Source organism: Hydra viridissima, unplaced genomic scaffold (assembly GCF_058129835.1).
Source record: "Hydra viridissima isolate aposymbiotic clone 2 unplaced genomic scaffold, HvirCarnegie_v1 scaffold_3, whole genome shotgun sequence".
Classification (NCBI taxonomy): Eukaryota; Metazoa; Cnidaria; class Hydrozoa; order Anthoathecata; family Hydridae; genus Hydra; species Hydra viridissima.
The window spans coordinates 19,280,401-19,301,708 of record NW_028324302.1 but is presented as its reverse complement, the minus strand read 5'-3'; the positions used below and the strand labels follow the sequence as shown (position 1 = coordinate 19,301,708).

Genomic DNA, 21,308 nt, shown 5'->3' with positions numbered 1-21,308 from the left:
AAACTTTTCAAGCAAAACTTTTCAAGCAAAACTTTTCAAGCAAAACTTTTTCAAGCAAAACTTTTCAAGCAAAACTTTTTCAAGCAAAACTTTTTCAAGCAAAACTTTTTCAAGCAAAACTTTTTCAAGCAAAACTTTTTCAAGCAAAACTTTTTCAAGCAAAACTTTTTCAAGCAAAACTTTTCAAGCAAAACTTTTTCAAGCAAAACTTTTTCAAGCAAAACTTTTTCAAGCAAAACTTTTTCAAGCAAAACTTTTTCAAGCAAAACTTTTTCAAGCAAAACTTTTTCAAGCAAAACTTTTTCAAGCAAAACTTTTTCAAGCAAAACTTTTTCAAGCAAAACTTTTCAAGCAAAACTTTTCAAGCAAAACTTTTTCAAGCAAAACTTTTTCAAGCAAAACTTTTTCAAGCAAAACTTTTTCAAGCAAAACTTTTTCAAGCAAAACTTTTTCAAGCAAAACTTTTCAAGCAAAACTTTTCAAGCAAAGGTACAATCCTATTTTTAAATTTTGGTATTTAAAGATGTTAAACCAATTATCTCGCTTCTGTTGTTTTCTTGTTTTTTTCTTGATCACAAATACAAGATCAAAATCACAACTACTAGATCATAATCTCAAAGAGTCATGGTGAGAGTTACGATTCACTTTGTTAAAGTTCGATCAAGGTGCAGGGATACAGTGTCTGTTATTGAACAAATTTTTAATCTGAAGAGCTCTAATGAATTGTAATGTGGTCACTTTTTTGTATAAAAAATTAAAAGATTTCAGAATTTTCCAGACCTATCGGATTTAATTACTTTAATGCTCTAGAGAAATTGCCAACCGAATAAATGTATGAATATATACATTTCCATATAAATAAATGCATTCACTTTTAGATGAGGCAAAACAAGCAAACAAGGTATTTAAAAAAACCAACGTCAATCAAAAAAGTTGTTACGTAAGTTGAGACGTTTCGCCGCTTTTGTGATTCTTCATTGTTTTTGGTGATAGGTTATCACAAAAAACAATGAAGAATCGTCTCATTTCATAAAAAAAAAAAATTTTTTATGAAAATTGTTTTTTTTCCTACTACTTGAATAGTTTTGTGTTTTCCATCAAAATGTTTTCTTTTGTTAGAATATAATTTTTGTTTGATTCTTATGATTGAGAGACCTGTTTTCATAAAGATACCAAGCATAAAAAGAAAAAAAAATTTGAGATAACAGTTTGCATTTCCAGGAACTTACTTCCGCGTGCAAGTCCACGTGCAACTTGATGTAGAATGAAGCAAAAGAAACTTCACCTCACATTGAAAAACTTTGTTCCTTTTCACAGCAAAAATATGTCAAACATTTCTTTTATTTCTTAAAAAATTGGTAATTTTTGATTATGGGTTGTGTGAAATAGAAAGGTGTAATAGAATCGGTACCTTTTGCTTTTACCAAATGTACCAAATCTTTTTTTGGAAAAAAACTTTCTCAATTCTATTTCACTTTTTAGTCATTTGACATCTTTTAACACATCGTAGCAAGGAGTCCTTGGTTTTTTTTATTTATGGCTGGTTCAGTAATTTAAAGCAATTCAAACACTAATGATAATTTGGCTATACTACCATCGAAATGTTAATTACTTTTTAAAAGCAATCAAATAAACAATACACGTGTAGCCGGAGCCTGAAAGCGGACAAGTGATCTTGTATCAGAGAAGTATTTGGGAGAAACAAAGAATCCATGAACGGTTATAAACGGTAGAATTATAAACAAAGTATTTGTCAATTTACCAAACATCAGTTTTCAAATGAATGCACTTTTTCTATAAGATCCGCTCAAAAAAATACGTTTTTTTCAAATTCTTATTACACTTTATTTATTGACATTATTTGGATAAAAAATTTCTAAAGGTATAAATAGAAACAAGAGTTTTAACTTCTCAGAAAATGATTCGTTAGAACGGAAGATGCCGTTAGAATGAAAAACTTCTCATAAGGATTAAGTTTTTACTGCAAAATGAAGGGAGTCTAAACTTAACGTCTCTCTTTTAGTAACTCACGCGCGCGCGCAAATCTTTTAAAATAAAGATGATCAGGGAAAAAAACATTCCAAGATGAATGAAGTTTTTAGACATTTCAGCCAAGTGTTAAGACAAAGGTTTCTGGTTATTTTTTATTCGTCACCGTCGAGAAGGAAGTTCTTCTCAACTTTATTTTTTTTTAGAGACTTTTTATGCTGCGTTGACCATCGGGACGATTTTGAAGTCATGCAAAAAAACCGTCGAATGCCCTTTTTCTTCGGCGATGGACTTTCAGCGCCTGAGTCGTCACTTTTTTCATCTTTGACCCCATTTTCAAATACAGAATTTCTCTTTTGCACTTTTTCTACCACACATGGTGAGGAGTCTGGTGAACTCGGAGTCGATGTTCTTCCGCAAACAACTACGTCGTTAAGAATATCCGCATTATAATCACCATTGACGTCGTTAGGAAAGAAGACAGCCTCGTTTTCATAACCACAAAATTCATTTTCTACATTAATCGAATTTAAAAGTGATTTCGGATTAGCTTTAGTACTTGATAATCGTCGCATTTTTCTATTCTAAATAAAAATAGCAAAAAATGGTAACAAATATTGCAGAGGAGAGTATATTACAGTGATTTAGTTTCGTATAGATGACGAGTTCATCACTTTCCAAGAAAAAGTTTAAAATTGAAAGAAAGGACGTGATTCCTGTGCTTCATATTTTCACACCTTGTACAATTTTTTTCAAAGCGAGTCTTAACAAAAATTGAAAATGTATGACAACGAGTTTGATTGGTCACTTGAAAACAAACAAAAGGTTTTCGCAAAAAATCTTAAAAATAAGTCTGAAGTTATTTTAATTCCCATTTTATACCAACTTCCCTGCAAAGCCGGTTCTTCAACTTTGGTTTCACAATAATGACGCAATATGAGAGATAAAGAGCGTGTGACGACACATCTTTTGAAATAGTGAAAACACATAAAGTTGTTTTAAAGTTGCGAAATATTTTATTGAAACCAGTGGAAAGCGTGACTTTTTTCGCTTTTAGTGAAATTGTTTACAAACACGAGTAAAAATAACAACGCTCTGTAAGCAACAGAAACCACTTAAAAATTACTAACGCAGCAGCTGGACGATCAGGTTTTCCTTTTAGTCCCGGAAAAATGTTTGAAAATTGAAAATAAAAAGAGTCATCTTTTATTGTGAGTCAAAATTTTAATTCCGGGAATGTAAAAACATAGAAACAAAATTAGAAATACACAAAAAAAAAAATAAATAAATAAATAATATAAAAATAAAAATCTACCTCCTTATGTTGAGCTAATGCAAGTAAACAACCAGTGAGGGAATGATCGACCAGTATAAGATTTAAAATGAGTTCTAGTTGTTCTATGCTGCAGCAAGAGTTCGATGAGCCTTGAGTTAATATCTTAACGAGCTCTGAGTAAACTTCGCGTTTACTAACCACACCTTGAGAGAAAATTTTGTGGCTTATTTAGTTATCAACAAAAAAAACTAAATTATATAAAGTTTAATAAACTTTGTATAAGAGATACATCTTTCAATAAAACATTTCTGGGTTTTTTTCTCCCTACCTCTGCTACGTTGTTCGACACGTCCAAGTTTGTTAGCTAAGAAAGTTACACGAAAATACAAACATTTTTCTTAAATCCAGAACAAACATACTTACGATTGAAGTTTTAGAATATTTGAATTATATTTTTTCTCTCAGCATTTTAAAAATATTCTTAATCCGCTTTTTTTCATCGTTGTTTTATTATTCTATCACAAATCAAACCGAAAGAGAAAAAATGGTGAAAGATTTTTTTTAAATTTAAAGCATTTTCATAGGCTTGCACTTGCACGGGGGGCGACACTAAATTTTAATTCTAACACTTTAAAAAATTGATCCTGTGTTAGATTTTTTTTAAACGTTTAAAATTTCAGCGGATCAAACAAAAGAAAACGGAACAAAATAAGAAAGAAGAAGCTTAAGGTTTTTCCTACTAAACGAGGCATCAAAATCCTGCTGTGAATGTTTATTGTTGATTTTTAGCCTTGCTGTAAATATTTGTTCACTGCAGCATTTCAAAAAAAATAACATCAAAGTTGTCACGTGAAAAAAACCTCAACTTATTAAAAGGTCGAATTTTTAAACTTTGAAACTTTGAAATCTAAAAGCAAATTTATTTAGAAAAGGTCATGGATCATTAACTTTGATCCTTGAAAAGAAAAACGTTCTTTAGTCTGTCACGATTTTCATGATTTTCATGAATTTTCACGATTTTCATGATTTTCATATGCAGCTTAACACTTCTCTCAATAATTTCTTTATATGTATTAATTTTTTTTTTCGATAATTACTTTTTCTTTCAATAATAATATTTCAACAATTTGAGAATAGTTTTTTCTCAAATTTTGCTCACAATTTTGTTGCAGTTATAAAGCAGTAAAATTCATCAGATTGCTAATTACAGATTTGAAACACCATCCTTACCTTCCTTCTGAAGATTGCAGCCGTGCAACATTTCAGTTACAAGATTCAAGATCTCAGAGTCAACATTTTTTTTCTGCAAAATAATCTCTTCGTTAATTTCTTCCACCCTATCGCACTCATTCTTTTGGCAATTATCTAATTTATGTAGCCATTTGGATTCTAACATCTCTTCAAAAAAAGAATTAACCAGGCTAGTTCGCTTTTCGAGCACTGGCTGAGGATCTTGATCAATTAAAGCCTCAGTTTTGACAACACGAGTTAAATTCTCCTCTTTCTTCAAATGCTTCGAACCAGAAGAATCAATTCCAGGTATATCATTCAAGGATGCAACTTCGTTATTTCCTAATGAGCTGGTTTCGTACCCTGAAGGCGTAATGGAGTTTACGCTCTCGCACACTTTATAATCTCCCTCGTGTCGGGTAGACCAAGTTTGCGTGTGTTCATTGTGTAAAGATAAGTCAAACATACTATGGAGTAGTTGTAACGACATTATCTCTGCCAGTAGGAAATCTTTTAAGCGATTAATATACATGTTTGTGCCATCTTCTGAAGTAATTGGAGTTACAGAGGTTTTATGGCTCAAAACTTTTTGCAAGACAGCATGAGATGTGTTCACAACTTTTTCAAAAGGAATCAACGGAATTGTACCTATTTCTGCAGTACTGTATAGAGGTTGAACAATGACTGGATCAGTGTTACAGGACACATCGCAAGTTTTTGTGGCATCGGTTGATGCATGACATATTTCAACCGGATCGGTTGAAGTTCCAACTTCATTGTTTGGTATGAGTTTGGTAAAACGAGACTCGCCGGTATCCTTCGAAATGTTGTTTAAACAAAATAAATCTTTGCGTTTTTTTTCTGATTGATCAAGTTTCATTTTAAGTTCAGAATTTTCCAGTTTTATCTTCTTCAATTTTTCTCTAACTTTTTCATAATTTTGTGAATTTTCGTTTTTTACTTCTTCAACCTAACAGTAATAAGAACAAGATATTTAGAGTAATTCCAAACGTTATAATATACTAAGCCTTGTTTACCTTAAAAGTACAAAGTAATTGATTTTGCCTTACTTTTATCTCCGGAATATTTGTTCGCTGAAAATCAGCTTTCTGGTCATCAAATGCAGATTTTTCATTACGCAACGCTTCAATTTGGAGGTTCATTTTCTCCTTCTCTACGTTGAAAGCTTCTTCTGTAAAACAAACTTTTTAATGATGTTTTAATGTTAAACACTTAAGGAAGCTATTTAAGTATTTATGGCTATAATTACACCAAGAACATTTCTCTTTAAGTAAAAGTAAACATGGAAAAACTTCCGAAAGAGATTTTTTCTGAATTGAGCGTAATTGCCAATACTTGTTATGCTTAATGTAGTTTTAAGAAAAATGTTGAAATTTAATTTCCTTTACTTGTCTTAATATTACTTTTAGGCATGCGCTATGAAATTCTTCCTCTTTTAATTCGATACTTCTGTATTGCATTTTTAAAATATGTGAAGATCGCGTGTAATTACATGACATAGATATAAGCGTAGGATTTTGTAATTTTGTATCAATTAACCTACCCGTTTTAATCTTTTCTCTTTGTAATTCATGACAAAGTTTTTTATAATCAAGCTGAAATGATAAATAATCAAAGTCGTGAGAAGAAAATCGTTTAAATAATTATATTCAGCGCTTCAAGTTTAAAAAACACACCTCCACATTTATTTTGGGATGAAGTTTAACTTGGAGTAGCCTTTTTCCAAACTCCAATGTGCGCTTTGATTCAACCATGTCTACAAATGCAGTAGATATACATAACTGAAACAAAAAAAAGTTTCAAAAAATAACTAAAAATAGTCTAAAGGTTGATATACCTCTAAATAGCAAATATTTGGGTAAAGTTGTGGCTCAATAGGTCATAACCCAGCAAACATTTAGTCTAAAAAAGACGTCTTAAATATGTTTTTTAGACGTATTAGACGTTTTTATACATCTAAAAGATGTCTTTTTTAGACTCGATGTTTGCTGGGAACACTCACCACAAAACTGGTTTTGCAATTACCACCCAAACTGTCCTGCAGTAACCTGGTCAATACAGAGTTCCGGTATGGAACATGAGTTCTGTTGTTTTTTGCAAGAGCTGCTATGACGTTGCTAAATATGAAAAATAAAAGTAATTTATTATAAACAGTTTGATACATATGTAAGAAATTTCATCCTCATAGAAGCCAAGATAAAAATTTACCCTAATTGAAGAAGCGATAAATTTATATTTTGAGTTTCGGCTAATCTTTCACCATCTGATTCTTTCACACGTTCGCTACCAGCTAAGTCCACTCTGAAAAAGTCAAAACATGTTATTCTGGTTTAAAATCAAATAAAACTGTTAATGAATAGATACCTAAAGTTTCGAATCGAATGCGTAACATTTCCTCAAATCAAGCTTAAGTTTGATGAAAATGCGGGGAATAGAAAAGAATATATTCAAAATGTATTTTTTGAAAATATAGTTTTAAAAATATAAATATTTTATCCGCCATAATCATGTGTATTTTTTTTAAAAAAAAAGTATTTAGTGCTTCACTTCGCTCACATGCTCAATTTAGACTTGAATAGAGTTTCATCTTCGTTAACTTGTCCATCGACTTCCCAAAAGCTATTTTGCGATTGATTGCAGCGCTAAAAACATAAATAGCATTGCGAATGTACAAAAATTAAGTTAAATGATAGATGTCTCTTTACATTAACGTTGACCAATCAAATTTTTCTAGATTATTCAAATTGTTGATAAACTTTTTTTTCAAGCTTTTAAACTAAAATTATTTAGAAATATCTTCTTACGTCTTCCTCCTCGTGTTGTTCAATATTTTCATAGCTGCCGTATTGAAAGGAAGCCTGAAAATTATTTTTTTTTTAATTCTTCAACTATTTCTTAAAATCATAAGATAATAATAACTAAAAAAATAAAAAGGGTCGTTGAAAATGAAGTAATTTTATTCATCAAGGTTATTACTTTAGATAGATCTGAGATACTAGTTTTAGATTGCCATTCCAGATCATCTATAACGCTGTCTTCACTGTGTAATGAAGAAAATGATTCACGTGACAGCATAAGATCTTCAAACTCGGTCAGGTCTGCTGACTTCGCTCGAGAGGATCGTCTAATATTTAAAACATTTCCATTCATTGTATCGCAATCTTTAATTTTGAACGAATCGTGGTTTGATAAATTTTGAATTGATGGAAAAGATGGATCCATCTTTTTACTAGATGATTCAAAAGCTCCACTGGTTAAGGAGCAAGAAGATTTGACTTTATTTGGAGCATGAAAAGTATCGAAAGATGTTTCGCTTTGTAGAAAAAGTTGTTGACTTTTTGGACGCGATGATTTGGCACAAGTTAAACCGGAAAACGGTTTCGTCGGCTTTGAAACAGCAATACTATGACGTTTTTTCAAGTAAGAGCTTTTGAAAGGAATAACATCTATATCTAAATCGTTCAATTCCTCTTCTTCAAAAGTTGATGTGAACCGGGGAGAGCTGCTTTCAATAGGGTAGTTTTCCTTCTTTTGATCAACTAAGATAAATTTAAAACTAATATTTACTTCTAAAATTTGGCTGCCATTATTCTATTACATCACCATAAATAAATGTGATACATAAATTATTAAAAACCTCAGGAAAATTGGTTTTGAAATACAATATAAAAATGAAGTGATGGCCGTACCACATGCTCTTTTTGTTCTCTCAATGAAAAATTGGCACAAAACGTGAGACCTAAAAAAGTTCAATTAAAAAACACAGCTGTTCTTAAAATGGGAAATGTGGTAAAACTGTAAGAACAGAAACATCTCGTATTTTAAAGGTAAAAAAAGAACAATTACGAAAATTGACAATTTTAGAAGAAATTTTTAGAGATAATAAATCACTATGGATTCTAAACAATGTTATCAAACTGCAATCACAACATCTTTTTTTGTCTTAACCGGTTTGTCAGATAAGAAAATAACCACCTGCTTGATTGTCTATTTTTCTTTGTTGCAGCGAAAATTAACTGTTTATGACCTGAATTCAACAACTCATAAACATCTGAAGGGGTTTCGCATTTAAATCTTGAAACGTTTTCGACATAAGTTCCTTTACATAATTAGAAAAAAAAAACATTTCATAAAAAAAGTTTTCTTTTCTTAAAGCAATAAGATCTCATACAAATTGTGATTGCTTATAAACATGACATAAACCTAGTAACTCAAACGAAAAATAAATAACCATCTCCAGGACTTTCTGTGATAGAATTCTAAAAAAAAAAGAAAACACAAACCATCTCGAGGACTTTCTCTGATTGAATGAGTAAGCTTCTTATTCGGATTAAGTAAATCGTACAGATGCTCTTGATAAAGTTGTAAATATGAGAATGTCACCTAAAAAAGCAACAAAAATAACAAAATGCCACCATTTTTATTATTGACAAACATGGACTATCAAAACAATTGATATAAAAAAAATTTAAATCAACAAAAAATGTTACTTGCTTTGTATTCATTGTAAAGATCATTTTTGATTTTGTTAAATAAACTACAGACCAAGTGAGCAGTAAAGCCATCTTTTGACATCAAAGTGTAGGTCTTACCTACATTTTAAAATGGATAAATAATGTTATGTATCACTGTTTTTATGCGTCAAATATTTGTAAACTATTTTTTCTTTAAATATGCAATTAAAATTCTAACCACTCCCAGTCTGACCATACGCAAACAATGCACAATTGTAGCCTTTTAAAGCGCATTCCACTAAAGGGTGGCCGATTGACTTATAAACCTATGAAATTATTATACAAATATATATAATTATACAAATATATATAGTTTTTACTGCAGCAGTTACTACTATTGATATTGAGTGACAAGTAATGTAATAATATCTGACGTAAGTGTGTACTGTAATATATATATATATATATATATATATATATATATATATATATATATATATATATATATATATATATATATATGCTTTAAATATATGTTATAAATAAGGCAAGTGTGTACATTAAAGTATAATTTATCACTTTAATTATTATTTCTTTTTTTTTTTTTTTGTTCTAGATGACGTTACTAAATCTTACCTAGAGGAACAAACTATAAAAAAATGAATGAAATATCATAAAAATTCGAATGCACGTGTCTTTAGAAAGAAACGGAAAGACAAACTCATCAGAGTTTTGTTACAGTGAAAGTGTGAAGAAAATAAGGACATCAATATTTAATTTCAGATCAAAGTTTAACTTCATATCTGTATTATTAGCAAAACAATTTTTATGAAGGGAGAAAAGTGTTGTTTGGTAAGAATGATAATTTCATTTGCAGATATAGAAACTTTTTTTTACACATGGAAAATGCTTCAATGGTTTTTTCTAAACATTGAGCGGAAATCAATTTTCTTTTGAAAAGAGTTATTTTCATAGGTACAAATTATGAATTTACTTAATTACATTTACTGTGTAGCCATGGCCGCCGAGAGAGGGGGGTTGGTGGACGGGGAAGATTCCCGGGGCCCCGTGTGTGTACAAACAAATTTTTAAAAATAATTTTCAAAAGATTTAATCAGTTTTGACTTTTAAAAGTTTTAACTAACTTTTATTTTTAATTTTCAATGCCCAGAGCACGCTTCTTTTGGCCCTGGGTATATAATTGATCATAATGAGGGCCCCTTAAGAAAACTTCCCCGGGGCCCGAAATTTCTCTCGGCTGCTATGGGTGTAGCAAAAAGAAAATTTTCCACTGTCTTCCTCAACTTTAATGATATAAAATCTAAGTTGTTGCTTTTTTTTTTTTCTACAAGAAACTTCACTTTTATTTATGCAAATAGTTTTCGTTATTCTTAGACGTAAAAAAAAATCTATTCATTCAACACACACAACTTTCTAACACTTTTTCTTATCAAATTTATTTCACCGCTTCGATTTCTCAATAAACCTTTTGTTTGATTGTACTTTTTCCCATTTTATTTTGGTAATTCGTCCCAAACAATGTGGTACAACGATTTAAAGTTTGAAAAGTTTGGAGGTCAATAGTTTTTGTCAATTATAGCTAGAAAGTTTCCTGTACACTATTTATGACAAAGATAATCAAAGTGTGAGCCGTTGCGTCATCTTGCTGAATCATCTGATTGTTGCCGAACACACGGTTGTTGGATTTTCGAACTACTAGCAAAATCTTTTTGATATAAACTTTTATGGTTGAAGGTTCTTTTCTCTAAAATAGCCAGTGGCATTTATTCTTCCGAAAACACCTCTAAGTACACTATAACTTTTTGCAGAAATTTTTGTTCTTTCTTTGCATCACCTTTTTCATCGGCTTCTCCACAATTTACTACCCAGATTGTTTGCATTGTACAAGCCCTTAATGTCTTCTTATCAGGAAAAAAAGAATTTGTTACGTTTCTTACTTTCGGAAACCAAGTTGCAAACTAAACTCCTCTGTCCTTTTGACTATCAGTAAGTAGCGGTTCCGTCCTTTTCTTGTATTGCAAACAATATAGATCACTTATAAGCATTCATTGAATCAAATCTTTTAAAGTTGAAATCTCTCTGACTTCAGATGGATATCTATTAAATCCGATTTTAACGGGTTTTTACTTTGCGAGTGTTCATTTTTAAATGTGATAATTGAAAATTGCACTAATCGTCGGACTGTACAAAACCAACTAAAGCATTTAAATCATTGATAATTTTTTGATGGTGGGTCACCTTTTTTTTGGTACTTAGAAAGTACAACATTTTGTAAGCCGATACTTTTCATTATCTAAAACCAAACAAAACAAGGTTTTGTTTAAATTGAAGAAAAGCCTTTGGAGAGAAAAAAAAACGTGAATCGTTTTTTTAAAAAAATCGACCGGCGATTACGTAAAAAATAAAAACGCGCCATTTTTTCATGCAACACCCCTTAATTAATAATGCTCGTCGTGAAGCCCATAGACATTATTTAATTTATCTTTTTAACTAAAAAGAAATTATTTTTTTTATGCATTAGTAATTTCAAAATTAATAATTTAATGTATTCTTATTACTTGATGATGTATTCCGATTACTTAATAATGTATTCCGATTACTTAATACGAGGGTAATGTTTCATAAAAGTAATCACTGATAACTATCAGCTATTTTATATCAGTTATAAAAATCGCATTTAACTAATTCTGACTAATATATGTTAAATTACTACTAGTTGAATTAATAATAAAAATTATATATAAATTCATTTTATCAAAGTGATTTTCCCACACAAATAATTATCATTGATAAATATTAGATTAATAGTTTTTATGAAACAGACCCGTTAACATTTATGAACAAGGAAGCAGGCAACCGTCAATGGGTTGGTTTTTTCTTTTCAAGCTCCTAGCTGGTTTTTTTCCAGCTCATCCAGTTGGTTTTTCGTAACTCTTACGTAGGTTAATTTTTTTTTTTTTTTTCGTAACTCTTGCGTAGGTGGGTTTTTTTTCTTCATAACTCTTGCGTAGCTCAGCTAAGATGGCGGAAACTGATCGTTCCTTTTTTTTGATTATTTGATATTCACCAACTTTTCGCAGCGTTTGCGTAAAAGTAGTGATTGCGTCCGAGCTGCGCTTAAACTTTCGCAAAAAAGAAATTTATGAGGATTTGTAAACAAATAAATTCTCAACTCTCATAAAAACAAGGCTGATATATATGTATAGACGAGGCTGATACATATGTATAAGAGTTTTAATGTAATTATATTTATGTAATAAACAGTTTTAACCATCTTTTTCAATATTATGTCAAAATTTTTTTAAGTATTTAAATAAAACTCAACAATTTTATTTCTTTTAACTGCCGCTAAAAAACTTTAGTCAGAAAACTGCTTATAGTCAGGGTTGTTAATGTTTTTAAGATGTGTAGTTTCTGTCGTTGGTTCTAACAGAACGATGCAGCAATGCAAAAAAAATGTTGTTGGATGTACGAAGAATAAGTGCTACTCCGTTTTTTCTTTAGGAATGTTGGTACGATTATTGTCATTTAAGCATGGATGCCTCTTCGTTAGTCTCCTTAAGCGATTGGCCTTCGTAGTAGAAAATTGTCCATTTTTTATATTATGCAAACCAAACTTATACCCACATTGTTGACAGAAATAAAACAATTCCTATAATTTTTGTAAATTTTGCTGTGTTAATAATAATTAACACCATAAATAGTAATTAACACCATAAATAGTAATTAACACCATAAATAGTAATTAACGACATAAATAATAATTAACACCATAAATAGTAATTAATACCATAAGTAGTAATTAATACCATAAATAGTAATTAACACCATAAATAGTATTTAACACCATAATACATTAAACACAATAAAACTCACACAACGAAGTTAACTCAGCAAAACTTGCAACAAAACAAAAAGCGAATGATAAATGTTGTTAATATTCTCTGTGACCGGGATTTATCAAAAAAAAGTGCTCCCCCTCCTTCCTCCTCTCCATCCTTCAGAGATATTTGAGCAGTGATTAGTCTGGTTTACATGTGATAAATGTTTAAACTTATTGTTATATTTTGTTGCTTATGTTAGTTATTTAGATGTTATTGCTCTTTTTTTGCTGTTAAGTATTGTGTAAGGACAGGGCCGCCGAGAGCCTTCAAGCCGCCCGGGACAAAACCTTTTTTGGCGCCCTTATAGATTTCGCTTCATATATATACTTAGCATAGAAGCAAAAAAGTACATTATGCCTTTATAGCTACTTTAACTTTATTTCATTTTTTGCTAACTAACCGCAGCATAAAAAATTCCTAACCTAAATAAAATTTTTGAGCTTTTTTCGAGGCAAAATTATAAATTACTTCATCATATGACAATGATTTCGCGAGATCATTTTCAATAGACAACATCATAAGATTTGAAAGTCGCTCTTGTCCCATGGTGGCTCTGAAATGGTTTTTTATAATCTTAAGTTTACTAAAAGATCTTTCACCCTCTGCTACAGATATTGGCATTGTGTGAAAAATGATTAATTTCGAAAATATTCGTAAATTGCTTCGAAAATTATATATATATATATATATATATATATATATATATATATATATATATATATATATATATATATATATATATATATATATTAGGGATATGACTTTTTAATTTTTTTTCAAATAAAATGTTTCCTGTATCATAAATCGATGAACTTTTACCTAAAATCATGAAAAAAGGCCCAAATAGCTTTCTGCAACAAAAAAAAGTCACCCCCAAAATAAAAATTTGATTTACCATTTTTATACATTCATTTTTGACCGATGTTTTAATCTTAAGCTTAATTCTCAGCTTAATTCTCAGTGTTGCTAATGTGAGCTCAGTGTTGATAATGTGAATAGTTCTATGAAGTACTCTGCGTGTAACTGAGCTAATAAGGAACTACTGTAGCGAACTAAAGACGCTGTAAGTGTACGAAGTATAAGTAGTTGTAGCATTATCGTTAGGATACGGACTGGATTATCGAACTGTTATCAACATTGACTGGATTATCGAACTATAATTGGATTACTATACAGTTAAAGTATTTTATTAATTAAACGACTTTATTAAACGGATATTTACGCTCAGCTATCCGTAAAGTCGTAACAATATTATATGATGTCTCACAAGAAAAGTCATACCACAGTAACAAAGAACAAGAAGACTTGGACTAAAAATTTGGTGAGATTTCAAGAGTCACACAGAAGAAGAGGAAGCGTGGCTGTAGAAGAACATTCACTCGATGAAAAATCCAGAATACCACTTCAATTGCAGATCGTAGGAAGATACCAGTTTCTCGGAGCATATGTTAAAGGAAGAAAAGAACGAATAGACCAAATTTCTAAGGAAATTACAAAATTGTGGGACAATAAACTGAATTTTCCACATGTGTCTGATCAAGTGATAAGAGCAAAGCTTATGAAGGTGCTGAAGGTCTATGATGAATGTGTCAAGCGTGGAAAATATGATGTTCTCAATGCATTATTTGACATCACGAAAGTGAATGGCCAGTGGTTATCCTCGGAAGATAAACGTCTATACCACCTACAAAAAGAAAGTAAAGGACAGGTGGGGTACTCAACAGGACAAGTGGCAAGTAAAGAAACCATTCACCCTTCCAAGAGAAGGAAAGTCCAGTCTGGAACAGCAATACCTTCCACATCACAAGTCCTGTCTACCACAGACAGTGGTACTGAATCTGAAAACTGCAAAAGTAAGAGTGAAGATGATGAAGACGACGACGGTGATAAAGACGATGATGAGGACACTCAGAAAAAAACTAGAAAGCACTACAAAAGTAAATTTGCTGTAAGTATGGTTACATCAAGTGGAGTTTCCACAAAGAAAGCTGCTAAAATATGCAATGTATTATCACAACAAGGTATTGATATTCCAACTCCAAGTCAATCAGCAATTTACAAGTCCACATTCAAAGAGGCAGGTAAATTAAAAAAAGAAATGATACAACAACTTAAAATGGAACAGTGGTCCTTACACTTTGACGGCAAACGAATAGATGATAAGGAATATCAGGTAGTTGTACTTCAGAATGAAAGAACTGACGTGAAACTTGATGCACTGCGTTTAAAAGATGGCAAAGCTGAAACTGTTGCTGAAAAAATTGCCAAACTTATTGATGAATACAATTTGTGGAATTCAATTAAGATGATCATTACTGATACAACAAACGTCAATACTGGGAAGAGAAATGGAGTTGTTGTGAAGTTGCAACGTATGTTTAAATTAAAGGGTGTCACAATACCACAATTTATCGGTTGTCAGCATCACGTACTAGACAGGATTCTCCGTCTGGTGATGGACGAAGAACTTGGGGGTGATTCCAAATCTCCAAACATTGAATACCCATTTGTGTCTGAACTGTTGAATAAGTATGATGAACTGAAGGATAAGTTTGTGAATGGAACTGTAGAAATTCTTGATAAATCAGGGTGGAGAGACGATATGAAGTTTTTGTACCATTTAACAAGAGTGTTTAGGTTCTATGAAGAACAAAGAAACTTCCCTCTGATTCACTTTCAGAACATTCCTAATATGAGCAATGCCAGATGGAACTCAAGAGCCATTCTCGCCATTCTGGCGTTCATTCTTATGCCTGAAGCGAGAAAGAATTTGGAGAAGGTTTGCAGGTTCATTTCATATGAGTGGGCAGAACATTGGTTTAGTAGTCAAAAGTACAATGACAATGACTTCAAGAATTTATCTGATGTATTGAAGCCTTACAAAAAGGCATTGCAGTCATTCAAAAATCACTGGAAGAAAGAGCCATCCGTCATCGACATACCACGAAGTAATCAGATAGCTGAACGTGCAATCAAGGTGATGCAAGACCTGTATGCTTCCTGCAGAAAGAAAGACAAACTGCAACTTCGATTCATTCTAAGTAATAAGCGCTAGACTCTTTATGAGACGTGAGCATCATGTGACCCCTGTACTAAACACAGTAGGCCTATAGACACAGACAGTTATGTATATTGTTGTACTAGACGCTTTGATACTGTTAATTTTGTAATACATGTATAATTATATATCACATAATGTTTTTTGTTATATCACTGTACATGTTGCATAAATAAATAAAATAACAACAGGAGTATGACTCTTACAACATCTTCAGCCTTTAATATTCATTTACTGTACAAAAGTGTACCTATTGAAAATTCGGTTTTTTGGTTTTGGGGTGACCTTTTTTCAAAATATGTCAAAATGAAACATCTATTCGTTCTTTTTACATAAAAGTTCATTGAATTACGATACAGGCCTAGTAGGTTGCAAAAAAGTCATATCCCTAATATATATATATATATATATATATATATATATATATATATATATATATATATATATATATATATATATATATATATATATATATATATATATATATATTTCTACTAAATCACCTTCAAATCAGTATTTTGATTAGTAGCTTTGTAAAACCAACGTAATTCTCGGAGCATTTGTTTATTTTTTTCACATTCTTTTACCCTTTTGGAAGCCAATGCCCTATTTTGGGCACCAGAAAGTTTTTTACGATTCATTATAAACAGTTACTGTAAATAACCGTACGTATCAATAAAATAATAGCATTGTCAACTACGCAAACTCATCAAAAAAAATTATAAACTCAATGTCAAAAAGCTAATGTCATGAATCAATATTTCAATAGTTAAATATAAATCTTAAACATGAATTACCATAAATAAGTTGATCGTAAAGAGTTGAAAAATATTTACTATTACTTTCTAAATTCTGAATAGAATTATTTCTAAAATGTATTCACAGTTTGTTATTTTTTCGAGGAATTAAAAATAATGATATAACGCGAGTAATATATACATTTAAATATGGCATTTTAAGATTAAAAAAACTATTTTTATTTTACTTTGGCATCTGGCGCCCCATCGACATCTGCCGCCCGGGACAAACTGTCCCTTTGGCCCCCCCCCCCCTCTCGACGGCCCTGTTAAGGATAAACATTTTGTGACAAAGTAAAAAATAGAAATAAAGTAAAGCTTAATATGATTAATTGTCGACAGTTCTCAACACTTAATCATAATATGCGTTTCTTTAAAAAGAAAAAAAAAAACAAAAAAAGAAACGTTAAAGGCTTAAACCCCACTTCAATAAAGCCATGCTATATGTCAGATCAATTCACAGAAAGAAACAGATGCTTCCCATATAAATATTCTTCAAAAAAATCATGAATTATTTTTAACAAAATATGTAACTGTGGAAATAAAAAAAAGAGTAAACAGTAAGCAATAATAATTTACAATCTCCCTTCCCTTTTTCGAAAACAAAGATTTTTAGAAGCTTTTAATGGAAAACATTCTAAAACCTGCGCTTTGCATCCGCATAATGAAGAGTTTTAAAAGACAATATGTTAGGGAAAACGTGGGCGTTGGTCAAAAAAGTTAACAAAAGCATAATATATTAGGGGATGTAGGTGTGGGTCATAAAGATTAACATAGATATAAAAAACAAAAGTATTTCAAAAAAAAAGTTACCTCCTTGTTTGAAGAACCTACAGGTAAAATCTTGTCGAATTCATAGCCTTTAGCTTTAGTGTTTGCAACTGATTTATTTATATGAAGCTGAAAATATGTTAAAGAGAAATATTTATCCGAAAAATTCATTTTTAATATTTTTCAATTTTGAAATATTTCACTTTTGAAATTATTGACATGATTTTTTAGTGATTATCGCTTTTTAAATATTATAAAAAATCAATTTTAAAGAAATATCTTCTATGATGAAACTTTCATTTAACAAATTTGATAAAAAAAATGTGAATAAAACCTTGCGATCTGTAACGCTGTATATTTTGTGCTCATTCCAAGTTGAGGGTTTTAAACGAATATACACTTTAATGTGAGATTCTAAAGATAAATTTTTAAATACTTTACATTTGCAGCCATATTGCCAAACCATTTGCATATTGTAGTATATGGTTTTACACGTTCGTATATTTAGCGTACTAATAAAATCTTAGCAAATCTGAAAATGAATATTCAAGATTTATGGGATAAGTGTTTAACTTTAAGAGCTGCATAAAAACATATTGTTATTATATCAGTCAGCATGAAAATAGTTAATCGCAACAAAACTAAAAATGTTTGTGATAAAGAATTAATATCTCGCAAATATTATCAACACTGAATGATGATAAGAATAATCAGTGCCAATATAATCGAAGTAGAAGAAGAGATAGAAGGGTGGTGTTTTTGTGATGAGTGTTGTGATTATATTGTAATAAGAATGATGGTGGATGGTGAAATGATGGTGGATGGTGATGGCGATGACTTATAGAAAATTGCTCCGATCGCGAGCGTTATTCCGCGCGTGACGCTGACGAGAAGCTCGTGTGTGAGCGCGACAATCCCTCTACCCTATCCGGTAGGCTGACCTCAATTCTCTATCAGTCCCCATTCTAATGTAGTCAAATTTAAATTAAAAAAGGAACATTTGATGCAAACGTAACATACCACTTCCAGGGATTTTTTTTGTTTCATAAAAATTTTGAGCTGTGAAAATAACTAGATATAAAAAAATACGAAGAAAGTTTGAAAGAAATTGGATGATGTGATGAAAAAGATTATCTGCTGATGGTGGATGATGATGCACGAAACCATCATTATTATCATCATTATTGCAACATCAATTATCATCAACGCCAATCACACCAACACCACCCTTCTTTTCTCTTCTTCTACTACGACTTGTTCATTTACTTTTCTACATTACCTATTATCATCGTGTGCAGAAAAAATATTTCCAATTTTCTTTTTGAAAGGTTGTTTGGTTATTAAATGAAGACAACTAAATTAAAAGAACTGGAATCAAAGTGTGAAACAATGAAAAAAAAAAGAAACATTAAAAAAAAAAACATTTTCTGTGCAACCCTTGATATTTTTTTCCATCTACTAAAATTTCATCCTAATGTTCTAATCTCGGTAATTAGTGGTGGGAGTTAAGGTTAGTTTTAGTCTAACTAAATTTAGTCGACTAACTTTTTAGTCTAACTAAAATTAGTCGACTAAGTTTTTAGTCTAACTAAATTTAGTCGACTAAAACAAGATTTAGTGCTAAAAAAAAAGCTGAATAATCAACACCATGAAATTATACGAACATAATATGAATTATGACAAATAAATCAATTTAGTGATGTTCATCAAAATTTATTGTTTAGTACGTAATATAATTTATGACATTTACGTAATAAAATTGTTTTGTTTGTACCTAGCATTGCCCCAAATTTTCTTTTATTGATTTAAATAAAAATTGGTTTGTTAGCAGAACAACTCCGTCAAAAACAGCTGATATTTTATACCGAATACATAATTAGTTATTAGCATTTTAATAATAATTTTTAAAAGAAAAACAAAATTGAGAGTTGAACAAGATATATGTTCAATTACACAATATAAAAATAATAAAAAACATTAATTGCCTAACTGTTTCAATCTTATTGTTGTCATTGTAAATATCTGCGTTTTTATAAGTATAGAACGAAATAAATTAGGTATTATTACTTCAAAAAATCATTGCAGGTTATATATAAAGGAAACCCGAAAATGCTTCTGCACATAACACATCTTTCAAAAACATGATGCCATTTTTTTTATATAAATTGATTTCACACGTGTTTTATAATTTATAATTCACTTTAATTATAAATTGAAAAATCCATATGAACCGCTTCTCATTGAAATTTAAAACAAGTACTTAATAATAACGGGGGACTAATTAGATAAGTTTTATTACAAAATTCCAGGTGTATATGTCGCAAACCTTTCTCCGAAAACTTGAAAAACTCTGAAAATCGACCTTGAAAAAGATACCCTGGAGATGTAAATTGTAACTTACAGCAATTTGTTAATAAAATGGCGCTCAAACCACTTCAAAACTTACACATAACAAGATTTTAAAAAAATATTTTTTGGGTAAAACAATATATTTTTCGCAAATTAAAAAGTTAGTCGACTAAATTTAGTTAGACTAAAAAGTTAGTCGACTAATTTTAGTAACGGTTTTTTTAGTTAAATTAGTTGCAATTTTTAGTTTTGGTCACTACACTATCGGTAATAATACTATTTATCTGGTACATAGATGTTTCCTTAGATTGCATGGAATCTTCATTATTAGGTACCTCCACTGTAATACAACCACATTATTTAACAAAACTGAAAAAAATTTAAGCTCAGACCTCGATTACTGGACCTGAGAGTGTAATAGAATTGCCTCACCCTGACGTTTTATAACATTTTGTAATTTGCAATACTAATTTAAAACTTGAAATTAATAAAAAAGTTATTTAAAAGTTTTGAATAGTACCGATGTTAGAAATTTTCGATTCTATTTTTTTTTTTATATAAATAAAACAATGAAAGCTATCATTAAAATTTTTTAGAAATAAAATTAACACAAAAAAATATATTTTTTTCGCTATCATTTTAAGATTCAACGTCTACTCTATGTAAGTTTTAGAGTTAGCCTTGTTGTAAACTATTTTAAAATGATTTTTGTCAAATTTTTCTACTTGCATAAATTTCTATATTACTTTTGTAAGCGGAATTGATAATTTTACAGACGTCAATTTCGACAGTCAGAAAAAAAAAAAAAAAGATTTCAAATAAACAAAAGTGGAGAAAAAGAAAAATCATTTTTAGACGAATTAAGATTCAATATGATATCAGGTATATAAGTTTCAAAGCATTTTGACTCAAAAAACTTTGTATAGTTTACGCTCATAATCTTAACTGTTTAAAGTTCCAAACGAGTTAAGACCAGCCAATGACGCTTAGCAAAATACTTAGCACTGAGTAGTCAAACAACAGTCGGTAAGTAGGCCAATTATAATGCGTTATCTTTTTTCGACCTCTTGAAAAATGATTCTTTCAAAACAAAAGTAAAAACGCTCTAACCTTTTTTTAAGTGTAGGTCTGTCATTTCCATTTTCAGACTTTAAGATTTGGCTATTGAGTATCAATGAAGTTTATCGAGAAAAGTCTTATAAAGCATCTCCCTAGGAATCGGTATCAAAATCAGCAACTTATCAAGAAGTTGAAACGTTTCAATTTGTTAGAAACTTTTTTATTTCAACTCATTCACGGTAAGAATTTGCATAATTAATGCTATGATAAATAATTTAAATTGTGATATTAGTCAGTAAATTTCCTATTAGCAATTTGTTCAAAATGTGCGGCATTATTCTAATATCGTACATCATCTTTTGCACAACATCACTATGGAAACGAATACTTAAGCGGTTC

At 30.4% G+C, this 21,308-nt stretch overlaps 1 protein-coding gene across 2 annotated transcripts; it reads right to left on the bottom strand.

Moving 5' to 3' along the window:
- Positions 1-1,757: 1,757 nt before the first annotated feature.
- LOC145180534 (uncharacterized) lies at positions 1,758-21,120 on the bottom strand. Of its 2 annotated transcripts, XM_090082539.1 has the most exons (20): positions 20,961-21,119; positions 18,781-18,855; positions 17,836-17,915; positions 17,544-17,630; positions 9,209-9,296; positions 9,011-9,108; positions 8,800-8,899; positions 8,492-8,615; positions 8,206-8,255; positions 7,493-8,055; positions 7,321-7,374; positions 7,073-7,158; positions 6,725-6,817; positions 6,519-6,633; positions 6,193-6,297; positions 6,060-6,111; positions 5,566-5,687; positions 4,496-5,465; positions 3,305-3,468; positions 1,758-2,573 (listed from the first exon to the last, which is right to left on the bottom strand). In XM_090082539.1, exons 2-20 carry the CDS (start codon positions 18,788-18,790, stop codon positions 2,145-2,147), a joined length of 3,390 nt encoding a protein of 1,129 aa, XP_089938665.1. In that variant the 5' UTR covers positions 18,791-18,855; positions 20,961-21,119; the 3' UTR covers positions 1,758-2,144. The 2 variants fall into 2 exon arrangements, with proteins under 2 accessions (XP_089938665.1, XP_089938664.1); XM_090082538.1 differs by lacking the exon at positions 18,781-18,855 and having other exon boundaries at positions 20,961-21,120.
- Positions 21,121-21,308: the final 188 nt, after the last annotated feature.